Here is an 18,957-nt window from a genome sequence, read left to right on the forward strand (position 1 = left end):
CAGTCAAAACTAGAGGCTCTGACGGCCAGGGTCACCGAGGCAGAGGAACGCGTTAGCGAATTGGAGGATGGGTTAGTAGAAGAAAAAACGAAAATAGAAGCTGGTCTTAAAAAAATCCACGCCCACGAATGTAGATTACGGGAGATTACTGACTCTATGAAACGATCCAATGTCAGAATCATCGGCATCCCTGAAGGGGTGGAGAAAAACAGAGGTCTAGAAGAGATATTTGAACAAATTGTAGCTGAAAACTTCCCTAATCTAGCAAGGGAAACAAGCATTCGTGTCCAAGAGGCAGAGAGGACCCCATCCAAGCTCAACCAGGACAAACCTACGCCACGGCATGTCATAGTGCAATTCGCAAATATTAGATCCAAGGATACAGTATTGAAAGCGGCCAGGGCAAAGAAATTTCTCACGTACCAAGGCAAAGGTATCAGGATTACGTCAGACCTGTCTACAGAGACCTGGAATGAGAGAAAGGCTTGGGGGGGCATTTTTAAAGCTCTTTCAGAGAAAAACATGCAGCCAAGGATCCTTTATCCAGCAAAGCTGTCATTCAGAATTGATGGAGAAATAAAGACGTTCCAAAATCGCCAATCATTAACCAATTTCGTAACCACGAAACCAGCCCTACAGGAGATATTAAGGGGGGCTCTATAAAGGTAAAAAGGCCCCAAGAGTGATACAGAGCAGCAAGTCACAACCGATACAAAGACTTTAAAGAGAAATGGCATCATTAAAATCATATCTGTCAATAATCTCTATCAATCTAAATGGCTTAAACTCTCCCATAAAACGCCACAGGGTTGCAGATTGGATAAAAAGACATGACCCATCCATTTGCTGTCTACAAGAGACTCATTTTGAACCCAAAGATGCATTCAGACTTAGAGTAAGGGGATGGAGTACCATCTTCCACGCAAATGGACCTCAAAAGAAAGCTGGAGTAGCAATTCTCATATCAGATAGACTGGATTTTAAACTAGAGGCCATAGAGAGAGATACAGAAGGGCACTATATTATTCTTAAAGGAAGTATTCAACAAGTGGATATGACAATTATTAATATATATGCCCCCAACAGGGGAGCAGCAAGATACACAAGCCAACTCTTAACCAAAATAAAGAGACATATAGATAAGAACACAGTAATAGTAGGGGACCTCAACACCCCACTATCAGAAATAGACAGAACACCCTGGCAAAAACTAAGCAAAGAATCAAAGGCTTTGAATGCCATACTCGACGAGTTGGACCTCATAGATATATATAGAACACTACACCCCAGAACCAAAGAATACTCATTCTATTCAAATGCCCATGGAACATTCTCAAGAATAGATCATGCTCTGGGACACAAAACAGGTCTCAGCCAATACCAAAAGATTGAAATTATCCCCTGCATATTCTCAGACCACAACGCTCTGAAATTGGAACTCAACCACAAGGAAAAACCTGGAAGAAACTCAAACACTTGGAGGCTAAGAACCATCCTGCTCAAGAATGACTCGATAAACCAGGAAATCAAAAAACAAATTAAACAATTTATGGAGACCAACGAGAATGAATACACAACGGTCCAAAACCTATGGGATACTGCAAAGGCAGTCCTAAGGGGGAAATACATAGCCATCAAAATTATCTTTTTCCTTCATTTGTTCACTTTTTTATTGTCTGGTTCCCTCCCTTGGAATATAAACTCCCTAAAAGCTAATATTTTGTCTAATCTAATCTTAGAACACCTGACACATAGTAAAAGTTCATTAAAAGTAATGAATGAATGAATGATGAACGAGACTCAGGGAAGGTAAGGTGCCCAAAGTCACAGAGTTAAAAAGTAGCCAAGGCACAGTTTCAACCCAGAACTGTGGCTTCAAAGCCCACGCTCTAGAGCACTTGACTCTACTGTCAGGGAAAACAGTGTGACCACTGCTTCAGTTTACAAAATACTTGTAAATATGCTATCCAGTTTGCTCTTCAGTGTAAATTGGTATAACAGAATCTGAGCTTTGTTTTTGCCAGATGTGGATGTTAAAGCTCAGAAACGTTAAGTAACTTATCCAGGATCGCTACCAGAGCAATGGAAAGAAAGGTGAATAGCAAGGCAGGAATTTCACTTCCCAGGAAATATGTATTTCTTTCCCTAAGGCTGATAATGTTTTTATGCTGATAATCAGAAGGATTTTATACATGAGAATGGCTCATTAGGGCCATTCTTTAGGAAATCTAAGTGGAGAGCTGGGAGTACATTGTATTAAAGCTAAACAAAGCCCTGCTCCTGCAGAAAATGGAAATGTAGAGCCTCGTGTCAACTCTTCTGGGTTTGCATAAGGATCTCCAACACACAAAACAAAGTGGTTTGGAATCTTGAAGGGAATAGAGAGACTTCACTGTCTTTCAGTAAATAAAGTATTTTGTGGTAAACTGGGCATGTCCTCATCTTAGAACTGTGTCTTTCTTCAGGTCTAGCTTTCTTGCCTGCCAGTGTGTCCTACCTCATTGGCACCAACCTCTTTGGTGTTTTGGCCAACAAGATGGGTCGGTATGTAGCCTGGGAATCTGTGGAGAGTAACAGGAATTTAAGATGGGAGAGCCTTTTGAAGTTGTCCCTGCACCTAGGATAATGAAGAGCTTCTCTGAGGTTGAAAGTGTAGGACAAGTATACATGCATAATAGCTGCCTACAGGGAGGATATGAGTGGGTAGGTGGTGAGGGGGATATGGATAAAGGATGGCCCTGAGTTGGTTGTGAATATATGAGGGATAACCTTTACTTTCCAGATGTTTGTTGTCTAGTTGACAAGCTAAAATAACCCCACAGAGAACAGCTATGAAAAAGCTCAGTACTTTGGGGGCAGCGGTTGTGAAACTGCATTCCCTGGAGCCCTAGAGAGTTCTAAAGAGGTACCTCAGAGACCACCGAGTGGAAAGGGTTTGAGGGCTAAAAAGTATGAGTCTGAATCTTATTCTACTACAGTGAGAATGGCTTTAATTTTATCTTTGAAGCTCAGCATACAGATTTTTAAAATAAGCTTAAAAACCCCTGCTGTAGGAAATCAGAAAAGGAAAGAAGTTTGGTATTTTTTGTGGGTTTTGAGACGTACCTTGAAGACCAGATAAAATATAAATAGGTAAGAGGTAGTATGAATTGGGAAACAGCATGAATTAAGTTTGAGGGTTACTCCCAAGGGGCAAGTACCTTCTGAGTAAGCTAATTCCTCTGCTAGAGGAAGAAAGAATATGTCCCATTGCACCTGCTCTGCTTCTACTCTGGAAAGAGATACAGAGCCAGGCAAGGAGGAGGGCAGGGAAAGGACTCACCTTGTTACAAACTGATCATGTAGAGATGTCTTCATCTTCTTACATCCTAAGGGGTTCCTGGAATTAGGGGTGTAGGACTGGCCGGTGTAGTGGAGATAGGGTGGCAGGTGAAAAAGATTTCTCCCTTTAGCACAGTTTGCTGATGGCTCTTTTCTTCCAGGTGGCTGTGCTCCCTGATTGGGATGATTGTAGTAGGCACCAGCTTGCTTTGTGTAAGTATAATAAGGTCTAGGAGAGAGGGGGAGAGAGAAAGAGAGAACCCCAGACATGTAAAGACCATTTTCCTTTTAAATGATCAGAGGTTTGACTTGGCAATGACTGTCGGAAAGACTGTTTCTGCATGGGTAAGAATTTAGCTCTGAGAGAGATGCCACCAGGCATCCCATTAAAGGAGGTGGGGAAGGAGGGAAGAAGGGCAATGGGGCAGCTGTAGCCAGAGGTCTGAGGCCCTATGTATGGGCACATGAAACAATTCATGTTGGTATCTATTTCTGGGGCTATTGAAGTGGTTCATTTTATGACTTAATTTACTTATCCCACCCTAACAGGACCTCATAAGCCACCAGGGGAACCATCATATGAGTTTCAGTCTTGGTGCCATAATGTTTGGTAGAAAAAGAAAAAAAAGAAGAGCTTTTCTATTTTCAAGAGCCCCATTCAAGCTCTCCAAGCCTTCATTTTCTCCTCCCCATAATGGGGATCATAAGCACACTTGCCTCCTAGGCTTGAAGGAGATGAGACTAGAGCTGAAAGGACTGAGTACAGTGTTCAAGAAAGACTGGAGGTCTTGATCAGGAGCATGAGTTCCACTTCATTCCCAGCTTTGCTGCTTGCTGCTGGTGCAATTTTGAGCTAGATATGTCACCTCTTTTTGTTTAGTATCCTCATCTGATAGCCTCTCATAGGACTGTCCATATAAACTACAGCCCACAGTGGGCCTACAGTAAATCTTAACCTATAATTAAACCTTAAACTATAATTATCTCTTGAGGAATAATCCCTAACATTGTTATTAGCCACTAACATCTAGATGGTATGTTAAACCTCTGAGGGTTAAATGTATTGGGGTGACAGGTTTAGGTAACAGGTGGTCAATGAGGGACCTAAGGAAGCAGTGAAAGAGGAAAGGAAGTCTTTCAGTGGATGACTGGGAAGGCAAAAGAATGAGTTTCACAAGCTTGCTGATGCAGCACCCCAAAACATGCCACCTGTCCCTCTAGACTATGGGTAATTAGTTGTTGGTGTCTTTGTCTTCTTGCCCAAGTAGCTACCAAAGTAGGATTTAATTAAAACTTTTCAATGTTGCTATAGAGAAGAGAGGAAACTCCATTCAGTGAAGAGTGAGGACAGAAGTGTGTGTCTGGGAGGGGGGTTAAAGGAAGTGGAGGAAGAAGTCATGCAATAGAGGAGGCCCATTAATATGTATAATGGAATCAAATACGAGATTTAGACTTAATCTTGCCACTTACTAGCTTTTTAACTTTGGACAGGGCGTTTAACCCAAATGGCACCAATCTAGCTTTCATATCCTTAAAATAAAGGTAAAGATTCTTCTTCATAAGGGGAAGTGATAATCCAGATAGATAACACATGTGGTTAGCACGTGGTTAATAAATGGATATTATGTGAAAATCTTTCGCTTTTGTGGTGACTAATGGGACTCCTGATAAACTCTTCCTCCTTCCCTGCTGCAGGTTCCTCTGGCTCACAATATCTTTGGTCTTATTGGCCCCAATGCAGGTCTTGGCTTTTCCATAGGTAAGAATACTTTTAAAGGGACGAAAAGCCCCTGAATTTTGGTTTTGGGTCAGATCAGAGGAGGTGTATGGAAAGGCAGAATGAGCAGGAGGGTGGCTGGCAACGGTGTGCACTCCTAGCTCCTACCAGGAATAGGTGTTAGTGCTGCGTGGGAGGATAGCGGGCAGAGAGAAGAGACAAAGGAAGGAGAAGAAGGAAGGGTGCCACAAAAAAGGGAAGGGACTGTGGGTGGAGCTGACGGTGTCCTGTTTCCTTTGGCCACAGGCATGGTTGATTCCTCTATGATGCCCATCATGGGACACTTGGTGGACCTGCGTCACACCTCAGTGTATGGGAGTGTCTATGCCATAGCTGATGTGGCTTTTTGTATGGGCTTTGCTATAGGTATGTTGGCAGGGGAGAGGGGAGCACCCAGGACTTGGTGTCCCATTTTCTCTTATCTGTTTACCAGCTGGGAGAAAAGCCAGGAGGTTGATTCTCCTTGGGTTCTGGAGATACTTGACTTTGGGACATCCTCTGGGCCACCCATTGCTCCTTGCACAGTGTTTTCTGTGTGATTAAGGGTCAATAAACACTTGCAAATTTGGTTTACTCCTCATAGGTCCATCCACCGGGGGCGCCATTGTGCATGCCATTGGCTTCCCCTGGCTTATGGTCATCATTGGGGTCATCAACATCATCTATGCTCCTCTCTGCTACTATCTGAGAAGCCCCCCAGCCAAGGAGGAAAATCTGGTAAGAGGCTCTGACTGTTGCTAAAAGAACAATAATCTGTTTGTTTGTTTTTGTTTTTCATCTCTCTCTCATTGCTTTTCATTGTATGCTATTTCCTCCCACTTTGGAAGTCTTTTTTCTTCACCGTATTTTCTGATCCCATTTTCACCTTTATTTTTCCTTTGTTCTTCTCCTTATTTTCCCTTCTTTACTAACCACTTCTCCTCTTACACTGGATGGTTAAGAAGAGCCCTAAGTAAAGAATAAAAATGAGGAGCTTATAAAGAGTTGGGGGCAGGGGCCATCAAAGGCATCCTATACTTTAGTTACTGGCAAAATGTGAGTCAACAATTATCTCCCCAAGGTGGGCAAAATTCCACTGATTCATTCATTCATTCTTTCATTCATTCATGTCTGCCATTATCCTTACCAGGTCTTCATTTAAAATACAAAACCCCAGGGAAGAGAACCATAATTGTGATTTTAGTTAATAACATACTTTACTTTTATTGCAACATGAGGACCCTAAGGGTTTAGGTGGCTTAATGATGGATGTAGGGGCTGATCATATGGATGGAAAGAAGACAGGGAGGTCTCATAGGGAAAGTACCAGTTTCAGCTGGCTCCCAGCTGTAGCTTATACTACCACTGTTAGGATTCAATCAAAAACATACCAGATATTTGTCTTGACCGGGGTTGTTACGCCTAGGTGCCTTGGGAGGCCTGTGCCTGTAAATAATCAGGAAAAGAATCCTATGCTTGTTTCTTGAATCTTTTCTGAGCAATACTAGACTTGGATGAGCTAGTGAGGGAAGGGAACAGGGAGATTGGTAAAAAAAAATATGCAGTAATTGCTCTTCCTGTGTCTTGCTTCAGGCAATTCTGAGCCAGGACTGCGCCATGGAGACTCGAATGTGTGCAACTCAGAAACCCACAAGGGAATTTCCTCTGGGGGAGGACAGCGATGAGGAGCCTGGCAGTGAAGAGTAGTAGGAAGAGTTGGTCTCTGAACCTTGTCACATGTGGATCCATCAGCCTTGGACTTCAGTGACCAAAGTGACCACCTCTTTCCCTGATCACCAGATCACCATGGGCAGCTCAATAAGCTTCACTTCCCTTTCCCCTTTGTATCTCCTTTCCTCCCCTCCACAAGTGCCATTCCTTACCGCTGTAACCCATAGCTCTTCCTCTAAGCTTTCTTGTCTCAGGTGCCCATCTTTCATGGGAGGACATAGTGATGCTTTCTTCTAAGCTGTTGTGAGGCTGATTAAACTTGAGCTGGTGGGTTCTGCAAGAGTCACTTATTCCACAAGAACAGCAGTGAGCACAGTGTGCCCCTGAAACCAGTGGGATGATTGACAAACCTCATTTCAACTGTTACCTGATTTTCTTTGGCTCATTCCCAACAGACCATAAAACTTTTGTCCTCTGTTCTTCCATGTGGTCCTTTACTGAGTTTTCTCAGTGGAGTTGAGAAACTGTCCTCAATGTTATACTGCTGCCAGATTGCCAATTTGGGAAATTGTTTGCCTGGTTTTTAGAAGCTGAGTGGTTTTTCTGTGGCTAAACCTATAGCTGCTAAAGTGATTCTGCCCTCAGCAAATGGAGGGCTGGGTTTACACCTTTCCTAAACCTCTTTGACTCAGAATTAAAAGCAGGAGGACAGAAAAAAAAAGTTATTAACTCCAAGATTTTATTGGAGGAAGTGAAGAGCAACTGCCCTGAAATCCCTTCCCACAGTGGATTTCCTACTATAAGGATTATAATGAGGAATTGTCCTCACTTGTTAATGAATAAGTTACTACCTAACTCAGACATGGTAGACTAAATGGTATTTTATAGCAAAAGAGAATGTATAGGCAAATACATAGATACTATAAATATTTTGACATTTTGTTACTTTTTGAAACATTTATTAAATGTGGGGTTTCAAAGAGGTGAGAGATATGGCACCCACTTTTAAGTAGCTTCCCATCTATTTGAGCAAACAAGATATACACAGTATAAAATTGGTCAATACACTCTGTTAGTATATACTCTCTGTTCAAGTACAAAGAGGCAGGGATGCTCATAGTTTGGGTGGGAATAATGGTGGAGGTGGAGGCAGAGCTAGGAATGGAAAGACCCACAAGTATAGGCTGTGGGGATACCTGGATATCAGACTGAGATGTTCGAACTTTACTCTGAAATGATATCTGGGTCTGATCATCGTACTCTTATGCGGGAGTTTGGTGGGCTCAGCGCAAGCCTCAAATCACCAGAACACTTTCAAGCTGAACCTCAATGAATCCTTATCACTTGGACAATGGATATCTGATTTATGGATATGTTTTTAGAGTGTTAGTATTAACTAGGCTTACCTGATTTTCAAAACCGGGTGTGTTTATGTTGTCATTTAGTCAAGATATTATTTATCTCAGAATTTGAAGAGTCCAGAGGTAAAATTAGAAAATCCTTTGTCAAAATATGTAAGCTGTAACTAAATGTTGACTGAGTGAATGGCCACTGGACCCTCTACAAAGGGGGAATGAGGATGTACAGGAGTCAGGGCACCGACAATGTACACTGCTTACTCTTACATGGGGAGGAGGATTCATAATAAAGAATGGACTCACCACAAAACTGTTAACACGTTTGCAAAATAGGAAGAATTTTTAAAAGAGGAAATCATCCCTGACTTGCCAGTTAACATTGCTTAAGCAATATAAAACATACATTTGGGGGAAAACAATGGTTATAAATTATAATTAAAATCATAATTTATTGTAGAAAAGTCAAGACCACATACTACAAAGTAAGTCAAGGAACATTTTTTTTTTTTATTTTAGATCACGAATAGATCATAAACACAATCTATGTATGGAAGAGTATAAAAAGGAGACTCCCATAAAAATAGAAAATGGGATTGGTCTTTATTAGTGGCTTTATAAATGATATGAAGAAAAGAATGTATTATAAACTACCCACATTCACAGGTGCAACTACATTCTTCTACACATGAAAATATCAGTCCAGCAAAAATGAGCCACAGTGTTGTGTTTTGTTTTGTTCTGAAGTAGCATACGACGTCAGATGACCTCCCATGTGGAAAGGATAAAGAAATGCATTTTCCCCTTTGGTAAGAGAGAAATTGAAGAGACCATAAACATGTTTATAGGATGATAGGCTCTGAATTATCAATTATGATGCAACAGAGAAGATAGTGGGATTATGAGACATTGTGTTCAATAGGCCAGAGAAATATTAGGCATTCTCAGAGGGAGTATTGGAAACAAACCAGAAGACATTTTGTTTCCAAAGTACAAAACCTGGGTGGAAGCCACAGCACCACAAATTAAGGCAATGACTGTGGAGATGGAGGAAATGCAGAGGAGGCACAGGAGGTGATGAATCAGTGGCAGGGAGAGTGATCTAGAGAGAGACAGGAAAATTCTTATAGGGAGGGACCCAAATCTGAGCTAAAATATTTAAGAAAGTCCCAATCTTGGTGACCAGAATCTTAGAACACTTCCACCAAGGGCCACTCCAAAAGCACTAGAGAGCTAGGATGAGAGTTAATATTAGGGAATACTATCTCCCATTGTATTATCTTACTTATGGAATTCAATATTCCAAGATATAGCACAAACTGACTAAACTCCAATCCTGGAGGCAACTCTCAAATGCTCAAGTCTGTCCTCTGAGGAGCACCTGGGTGGCTCAGTCATTAAGCGTCTGCCTTCGGCTCAGGGCGTGATCCCAGGGTCCTGGGATCGAGCCCCACCTCGGGTTCCCTGCTCCCCTGGGAGCCTGCTTCTCCCTCTCCCACTTNTGGGTGGCTCAGTCATTAAGCGTCTGCCTTCGGCTCAGGGCGTGATCCCAGGGTCCTGGGATTGAGCCCCACCTCGGGTTCCCTGCTCCCCTGGGAGCCTGCTTCTCCCTCTCCTACTTCCCCTGCTTGTGTTCCCTCTCTTGCTGGCTGTCTTTCTCTCTCTCNTTGTGTTCCCTCTCTTGCTGGCTGTCTCTCTCTCTCTCTGTCAAATAAATAAATAAAATCTTTTAAAAAAAAAAAGTCTGTCCTCTGAGGCTGACACGAAGAGAGGACAATGCAGTCCTTCCACCCAGCATTTCTGGGTGCCCCTGGATGGGATGTGGCCAAGTACTCTGTTGTCTCTAACAGCTGTCTGTTCTCCCCACATAGGCTGAGCTTCCTGGGCAGTACTCCAGAGCCGCTATTGCACAGCTCATCCCTACCGTCTTGTCTGTGGGAGAAAAACTTTTTTTGGAACAAGGGAAGACTGGAACAAAGTAGCTTTGGAACACAGCACTCTCCACAGTCTTAAGGGTCTTAAGAGAGGAATGATCATGGGTTATAAGGTGATAGAAAGAGTTTCAGGTCAGGAGCAGACAGGCCTAATCCTCACGTTTTGGCCTAGCTCTCCCGTGTTCTAGCTGTGTGGCCTGGTATAGATCATTTCATATCTCTGGGCTTTTGCATCACCATTTGCAGATCTTTCTGTGTTTCCTTCCCACCCCTGGCTCATTTGGGGGCATATTCAGTGAAGGCCAGGGGCAGGGCCTTGGGAGGAGCCTGAGTCAAATCTGAGAGGTCAGTCCAGTGTTCCACATCACCTCAGAAATACAAATATTACTCAAAGTTTTAATTTCTGATTTCAGGAAATTTCCAGAAATAAAATGTGCTGCTTCTTCTTCCTCCTTCTCCTTCCCATTTTTGTCTTTGTTCTTCCTCTGGAGAGTGAAGAGCACAGTGTTAGCAGAGGCAGGAGGAATGATCAAGGACTATTTGCATTTATCCTCCATAGTGAGTCCTCATGCAGTCTCCTGAAATCACAAGGGAGAAGAGTGAAGTTGGATCGAATCTTGCTTGTTTTGGTTACTCAGACTCTTGGCCCAGTTCAGTAACTGGCAACCTAAGGGAAGGGGTTGCAAGGTCCTAAGTATGCAGTGGGTCAGCAGACAGGGTAAATGACACAGTAGGTAGCTTAGCAAATCTTCACAGGAAAAAAAGGAAAGTAAGGTATACTGCATGAAAATGTGCAGGTGGTATGGTGCTCAACCTAGATCTACCATGGAATCATGACATGTAATGTCAGGGACCTGGGGAGAGGAAAGCAATCTTACAAAGCAAAGTAGCGTTAGAACTCCACTACCTTAAAGCAATGTCACAATAGAAACTTCCTTATTTGTAAAGTGAGAAAAACAGTAATGCTTTCATAACAGAGTTGTAATGAAGATTAAATAAGATAATAAATGAATAAAAACATGCTTTATAAACCATAAAGTCCTATTTAAGTGCTACTTTCTATTACCACTTATTCCAACTCTCTTATTTCACAGTAGAGGAAATTGAGGTCCAATAAGGGAAAATGAGCTACCTAAGATCACACAACTAGAATGAGGCATATTCAAATCCCTTACAGATACGTGATTGGCAAATATTTTCTCCCATTCTGTGGGTTGTCTTTTCATTCTCTTGGTAGTGTCCTTTGGAGCACAAATGGTTGTAATTTTGATGAATTCCATGTATCAATTTTTTCTTTGTTGCTTGTGCTTTGCAATCAAAGCTAGCAAATCATTGCCTATTTTATGGTCATGATGACATATCTGTAGGGCACATGGTGTGATGAGCACTGGCTGTTATACACAACTGATAAATTATTGAACACTACATCTGAAACGAATGATGTACTATAAGTTGGCTAATTAAATTTAAACTAAAAATTTTAAAAACAACAAAAAAACCCAAAAAACAAAAAAAAGGGAAAAAAAGACTTATATCCATATTTCCTCTTAACAGTTTTTAAGTCTAGTTCTTACATTTAGATACAATCCATTTTGCATTCGTTTTTGTATATGGTCTGATGGCGGGGTCTCACTTCATTCTTTTATATGTGGATATCCAGTTGTCCTAGCAGGATCTGTTGAAAATACTATTTTTCTACCATTGAATTTTCTTAGAACCCTTTTTGAAAGTCAATTGACTTCATATGTCAGGATTTATTTCTGAGATCCAATTCTATTCCAATCCATAAGCCAGTATCTCCGTCTTGATTAAAATAACTTGATTAATGTAATGTAATCTCTATGCCAGCATCTCTCTGTCTTGATTAATGTATCCTGTCTTGATAAATCAGATATTTAAAATGAAAAATTAAGTAATTCCTCGAGTGCATAATAATAATAATAATAATAATAGCAACAACAACAATAAAAACAGAAGTCTTTTGCTTCCTGCTTCCTCACCCTTGAATCCTATGCTCCAGTTTCAAATTTTAGGTGATTTATTTATATATTTAGTTAGTTGGCTTTCTTCTTTTGTCTTTTTTTTTCTTTACATCTAAGAAACTTACTTACCCAGTTCTTTCTTGATTTAATATCTTTCTAAAATTATTTTTAATTGTTTTTAAACTTTAATTCCAGTGTAGTTAACATACAGTGTTATATTAGTTTTGTGTGTACAATATGGTGATAAAATTCCATACATTACTCAGTGCTCTTGATGATAAGTGTACACTTTAATCCCCTTCACCTACTTCACCCATGGTCCACCTACCTCCCCTCTGGTAACCATCCGTTTGTTCTCTATAGTTAAGAGTCTGTTCTTTGGTTTTTCTCTCTTTCTCTCTCTCTCTTTATTCCTTTGCTCATTTGTTTTGTTTCTTAAATTCTAAATAGGAGAGAAATCATATGGTACTTGTCTTTCTCTGAGTTATTTTGCTTACTGTTATACTTTTTAACTCCATCCCTGTTGCTGGAAATGGTGAGATTTCATTACTTTTTAAGGCTGAATAATATTGCACTGTGTGTGTCTGTCTGAGTGTCTCTGTGTGTGTGTGTATACCACATCTTTTTTATTTAAAATCAATTAATTAACATATAATGTATTATTAGTTTCAGAGGTAGAGTTAAGTGATTCATCAATTGCGTATACACACAGTGCTCATTACGTCAAGTGCCCTTTTTTTTTTTAAGATTTTATTTATTTATTTGACAGAGAGAGAGAGAGACAGCCAGTGAGAGAGTGAACACAAGCAGGGGGAGTGGGAGAGGAAGAAGTGGGCTCCCAGCGGAGCAAGGAGCCTGATATGGGGATCGATCCCAGGACCCTGGGATCATGCCCTGAGCCGAAGGCAGATGCTTAACTACTGAGCCACCCAGGCACCCCCCAAGTGCCCTCCTTAATGCCCAACAGCAAATTATCTCATTCCCCACCCACCTCATCTCCAGCAACCATCAGTTTATTTCCTAGAGTTAAGACTCTCTTATGGTTTGTCTCCCTCTCTGATTTTGTCTTATTTTATTTTTCCTTCTCTTCCCCTATGTTCATCTGTTTTGTTTCTTAAATTCCACATATGAGTGAAATCATCTGATATTTGTCTTTCTCTGACTGGCTTATTTCTGTCAGCATAATACCTTCCAGTTCCATCCAAGTCCATTTAAATAGTAGTATTTCATCCTTTCTGACGGCTGAGTAATATTCCATTGTGTGTGTGTGTGTGTGTGGTGTGTGTGTGTGTGTGTGTGGTGTGTGTGTGTGTTGTGTGTATACCACTTCTTTATCCACTCATCTGTCAATGGACATCTGGGCTCTTTCCATAGTTTGACTATATGGACATTGCTGCATAAACACTGGGGTGCATGTGCCCTTTCAAAACACTATGTTTGTATCCTTTGGGTAAATACTTAGCAGTGCAATTGTTGGTTCATAGGGTAGCTCTATTTTTAACTTTTTGAGGAACCTCCATACTGTTTTCCAGAGCAGCTGCACCAGTGTGCATTCCCACCAACAATGTAAGAGGGTTTTTCCACATCCTCACCAACATCTGCTGTTTTCTGAGTTGTTAATTTTAGCCATCCTGACCAGTGTGAGGTGGGATCTATCTAACTGTGGTTTTGATTTGGATTTCTCTGATGCCAAATGATGGTGAGCATTTTTTCGTGTGTCTGTTGGCCATTTGTATGTCTTCTTTGGAGAAATGTCTGCTCATGTCTTCTGCCCATTCCTTGACTGGATTTTTTGGTTTTTTTTGGGTGTTGGGGTTTGGGTGATAAGTTCTTTATGGATTTGGGTTACTAGCCCTTTATCTGATATGTCGTTTGCAAATATCTTCTCCCATTCCGTAGGTTACCTTTTAATTTTGTTGACTGTTTCCTTTGCTGTGCTAAAGCTTTTTATATTGATGGAGTCCCAATAGTTCATTTTTGCTTTTGTTACCCTTGCCTCAGGAGAGTTGTCTCGCAAAAAGTCGCTGTGCACAAGGTCAAAGAGGTTGCTGCCTGTGTTGTCCTCTAGGATTTTGATGGATTCTTGTCTCACATTTAGGTCATTCATCCATTTTGAGTTTATTTTTGGGTATGGAGTAAGAAAGTGGTCCAGTTTCATTGTTCTGCATGTGGCTGTCCAATTTTTCCAACAGCATTTGTTGAAGAGACTGCCTTTGTTCCGATGACTATTCTTTCCTGCTTTGTCAAAGATTAGTTGGCCATAGAGTTAAGGGTCCATTTCTGGGTTCTCTATTCTGTTCCATTGGTCTATGTGTCTATTTTCATGCCAGTACCTTGTGTCTTAATGCTTGCAGCTTTGCAATACAGCTTGAAGTCTGGAATTGTGATGCCTCCAGCTTTGGTCTTCTTTTTCAACATTCCTTTGGTTATTCAGGGTCTTTTCTTGTTCCATTCAAATTTTAGGATTGTTTGCTACAGCTCTATGAAAATACTCATGGTATTTTGATAGGGATTGCTTTGAATGTGTAGATTGTTTTGGGTAGCATAGACATTTTAACAATATTTGTTCTTCCAATCCATGAGTATGGAATGTTTTTCCAGTTCTTTGTGTCCTCCCCAATTTCTTTCATAAGCGTTCTCTAGTTTTCAGAGTACAGATCCTTTACCTTTTTGATTAGCTTTATTGCCAGTTATCTTATGGTTTTTGGTGCAATTGTAAATGGGATTGATTCCTTGATTTCTCTTTTTTCTGCTTCATTGTTAGTGTAACTGAAATGCAGCTGAACCTCTGTGCATTGATTTTATGTCCTGCCACTTTGCTAAATTCCTGTATCAGATCTAGAAATTTTTTGCTGGAATCTTTTGGGTTTTATACATAAAGTATCATGTCATTTGCGAAGAATGAGAGTTTGACTTCTTCTTTGCCAATTTGAATGTCTTTTATTTCTTTTTGTTGTCTGATTGCTGAGGCTAGGACTTCCAGTACCATGTTGAACAACAGTGGTGAGTGGACATCCCTAATCGAGTTCCTGACCTTAGGGGAAAAGTTCTCAGTTTTTCCCTGTTTAGCATGAGATCTACCGTCGGTTTTTCATATATGGTTTTTATGATATTGAGGTATGTTCCTTCTATCCCTGCACTGCAGAGAGTTTTTTAATAATAATATTTTATTATTATATTGTTAGTCCCCATACAGTACATCCCTAGTTTTTAATGTAAAGTTCCATGATTCATTACTTGTGTATAACACCCAGTGCACCATGCAATACATGCCCTCTTTACTACCCATCACCAGCCTATCCCATTCCCCCACCCCCCCTCCCCTCTGAAGCCCTCAGTTTGTTTCCCAGAGTCCACAGTCTCTCATGGTTCAGCAGAGAGTTTTTATCAAGAAAGGACAATGTGTTTTGTCAAATTATTTTTCTTCATCTCTTAAGAGGATCATATGGTTCTTCTTGTCCTTTCTTTCATTAATGTAGGGTATCATATTGATTGATTTGTGTATGTTGAACACCCTTGCAGCACAGGGAAAAAGTCCTGCTTGGTCATGGTGAATAATCCTTTTAATGTACTGTTTGAACCTATTGGTTAGTATTTTGGTGAGAATTTTTGCATCCACGTTCATCAGGGATTTTGGATTCTCCTTTTTGGCAGGGTTATTGCCTGGTTTTAGGATCAAGGTAATGCTGGCCTCATAGAATGAGTTTAGAAGTTTGCCTTCCATTTCTATTTTTTGAAACAGTTTCAGAAGAATAGGTATTAATTCTTCTTTAATGTTTGGTAGAATACTGCCAGGAGGCCATCTGGCTCTGGAGTCTTTTTGTTAGGAGTTTTTTGATTAATGTTTCAGTTTTTTGATGGTTATGAGTCTGTTCAGGTTTTCTATTTCTTCCTGTTTCAGTTTTGGTAGTTGATATGTTTCTAGGAATGCATCCATTTCTTCCAGATTGCTTAATTTGTTGGTGTATAATTCTCATAATATTCTCTTAGAATTATTTGTATTTCTGTGGAGTTGGCTGTGATCTCTCCTCTTTCCTTCGTGATTTTATTAATTTGTGTCCTTTCTCTTTTATTTTTAATAAGACTGGCCAGGGGTTTATCAATCTTATTGATTCTTTCAAAAAACCAGCTCTTAGTTTTGTTGAACTGTTCTACTGGGCTTTTTTTTTTATTTCTATATCATTGATTTCTGCTCTAACCTTTATTATTTCTCTTTTCCTGATGGATTTACAATAAGGGATTCTCTAGTGTCTTCTATGCTTTTTCAAACCCAGCTAGTTTCCATGTAATCATTGTTTTAAATTCTATTTCCAACATCTTACTTATACCCATATTGATTAAGTCCTTGGCACTGAGGACTAACTGCTGTTCTTTCTTTTAGGGTGAATTTCTCTGTCTTGTCACTGTGTCCAGAAAAGAAAGGAGGAAAGAAAAAGAAAAAAGCACACAACAACAACAATAACAACAACAACAACAAAAACTTCAAGAGGTCTTTCTGGTGTATGCTGTGTACACTCTGCTGTTGGGTTTTGGCTGCTCTTTCCCACTGGTCCTTCCTCTACAAAGTTCTTGCTTGGTTGTTGTGGGGAATAGAAAACATTTTCCCTTAAATGAACTGACAGCAATTTGACAATACACCTTTGTGAACAAATTGCAACATTTATTTTTTTCTTCCTACATGAATTCTCTAGAATTCAGAAACTCTCGGCAAATATTCTTTTTTTTTTAAAGATTTTATTTATTTATTCATTCGACAGAGATAGAGACAGCCAGCGAGAGAGGGAACACAAGCAGGGGGAGTGGGAGAGGAAGAAGCAGGCTCATAGCGGAGGAGCCTGATGTGGGGCTCGATCTCATAACGCTGGGATCACGCCCTGAGCCGAAGGCAGACGCTTAACAGCTGTGCCACCCAGGCGCCCCTCAGCAAATATTCTTATTTCTTATGGCAATATATTTATTTGCATAAGTTCAATTAGAATTTGTTCTCTTTCTGACAAGACACAATTGGAAACATTGGTTATATTACCAAGGCTTTGTCCAGAATGTCATATTTGAGAAAGACCTGCATAGACTCAGATATGATCAGACAGTTTTAAGGATCTAAGGTTGACTTTATGGAGGCAATAAAGCCCCCTTGGAACTACTAGCCTGATGCCTTGCTTACAGAGTTCCCAACATACTTAGCAGGTGAGTAAAGAAGGTCGCTTCTTGGCAGGTGTAGGAACCTCATGATATTTTTGGGGACCTTGAGAAGAGAATAATTGACCCAAATCTGTAAGTATTACAGGCAAAGTCTTATGGCAAGTATTTGGCTTGGTTTCTGACCTCCAGAGGCTATTAAAATTCAATCTAGAGATCCCTTATGAAAAGTTCCAGCAAACAAGTTCTATTTATTTATTTATTTTCTTTCAAAGTTTTTCTTCAATTCCAGTCACTTAATATACAGTGTAACATTAGTTTCAGGTATAGAATTTAGTGATTCATTACCTACATACAACATCCAGTGCTCACCACAAGTGCACTCCTTAATACCCATCACCTATTTAACCCATCCCCTTGCCCATCTCCCCTCCAGCAACCCTCAGTTTGTTCTCTGTAGTTGAGTCTGTTTCTTGGTTTTACTGTCTTTTTCCCCCCACTATCTTCATTTGTTTTTTTTTTTCTTTAATTCTAAATGTAAGGGAAATCATATGGTATTTGTCTTTCTCTGATTGGCTTATTTCTATTAGCATTATACTCTCAAGATTATTCCATGTTGTTTTTGCAAATGGCAAGATTTCATTTTGTACTGCTGAATAATATTAGTGTGTGTGTGTGTGTGTGTGTGTGTACCACTCTTTTTTATCCATTCATCAGTCAACGGACACACTTAGACTGTCTATCTCTATAATTTGGCTATTGTTGATAATGCTGCTGTAAACACTGGAGTTCATGTATCCTTTTGAATTCAAATTTTTGTATCCTTTGGGTAAACAGTAGTACAACTGCTGAGTCATAGGGTAGTTCTATTTTTAACTTTTTGAGGAACCTCTATACTGTTTTCCAGAGTGGCTGCACCAGTTTTCATTCCCATGAACAGTGTAAGAGGGTTCCCTTTTCTCCACATCCTTGCCAACATCTGTTGTTTCCTGAGTTGTTAGTTTTAACCATTCTGATCGGTGTGAGGTAATATCTCATTGTGGTTTTGATTTGCATTTCCCTGTTGATGAGTGATGTTGAGCATCTTTTCATGTGTCTGTTAGCATCTGGATGTCTTCTCTGGAAAAATGTTTATTCATGTCTTCTGGTCATTTTTTAACTGGATTGTTTGGAGGGTTTTTTGGTGTTGCATTGGATAAACTCTTTATGGATTTTGTATTGACCCTTTATCAGATGTGTCATTTATAAATATCTTCTTCCATTTCCAAAGTTGCCTTTTATTTTGTTAGTTGTTCCCTTCACTGTGTAGAAGCTTTTCATCTTTTCTCTTTCTTTTTTTAAAATTTAAATTCAATGAGCCAATCATTAGATTTTGATATAATGTTCAACGATTCATTAGTTGTGTATAACACCCAGTGCTCATCACATCACGTGCCCTCCTTAATGCCTATCACCCAGTTACCCCATCCCCGCACCCACCTCCTTTTCTGCAACCCTCAGTTAGTGTCCTGGAAGCTTTTTATCTTGATGAAGTCCCAATAGTTTATTTTTTCTTTTGTTTCCCTCAGCAAACATGTTTTAAAGTGTATATGGTCAATCACTATTCTTACGGCACCTATGTAAATAATCAAACCAAGTTTTTTTGAGACCAGATTTATTTTGCAAACACATTAGTGTCAATTTGACTATCTTTGGTAAAAATGAGGGCGATTACAGAGAGAAAACATATTTCAATAACACATCTTTGTAGGTATTAGATTTTAATGCTATTACAAACTTAACTAGATCCTGATTTCCTC

At 40.1% G+C, this 18,957-nt stretch overlaps 1 protein-coding gene across 8 annotated transcripts in view; it reads left to right on the plus strand.

The window, feature by feature from the left end:
* The window catches only part of SLC18A1 (solute carrier family 18 member A1), a 50,727-nt gene extending 33,949 nt beyond the window's left edge, over positions 1-16,778 (plus strand). For 5 of the 8 annotated variants that reach the window (XM_034661318.1, XM_002929302.4, XM_034661321.1 and 2 more), the window contains 6 exons: positions 2,466-2,544; positions 3,483-3,534; positions 5,017-5,080; positions 5,345-5,464; positions 5,682-5,815; positions 6,671-9,568. In XM_034661318.1, the coding sequence (XP_034517209.1) occupies positions 2,466-2,544; positions 3,483-3,534; positions 5,017-5,080; positions 5,345-5,464; positions 5,682-5,815; positions 6,671-6,784 (563 nt within the window). In that variant the 3' untranslated portion in view covers positions 6,785-9,568. Of the gene's footprint in view, positions 1-2,465; positions 2,545-3,482; positions 3,535-5,016; positions 5,081-5,344; positions 5,465-5,681; positions 5,816-6,670; positions 9,569-16,400 lie in introns of those variants that run through there. The other 3 variants (XM_034661320.1, XM_034661322.1, XM_034661324.1) reach the window with 3 other exon arrangements.
* Positions 16,779-18,957: the final 2,179 nt, after the last annotated feature.

Source organism: Ailuropoda melanoleuca, chromosome 5 (genome assembly GCF_002007445.2).
Source record: "Ailuropoda melanoleuca isolate Jingjing chromosome 5, ASM200744v2, whole genome shotgun sequence".
Taxonomy (NCBI): Eukaryota; Metazoa; Chordata; class Mammalia; order Carnivora; family Ursidae; genus Ailuropoda; species Ailuropoda melanoleuca.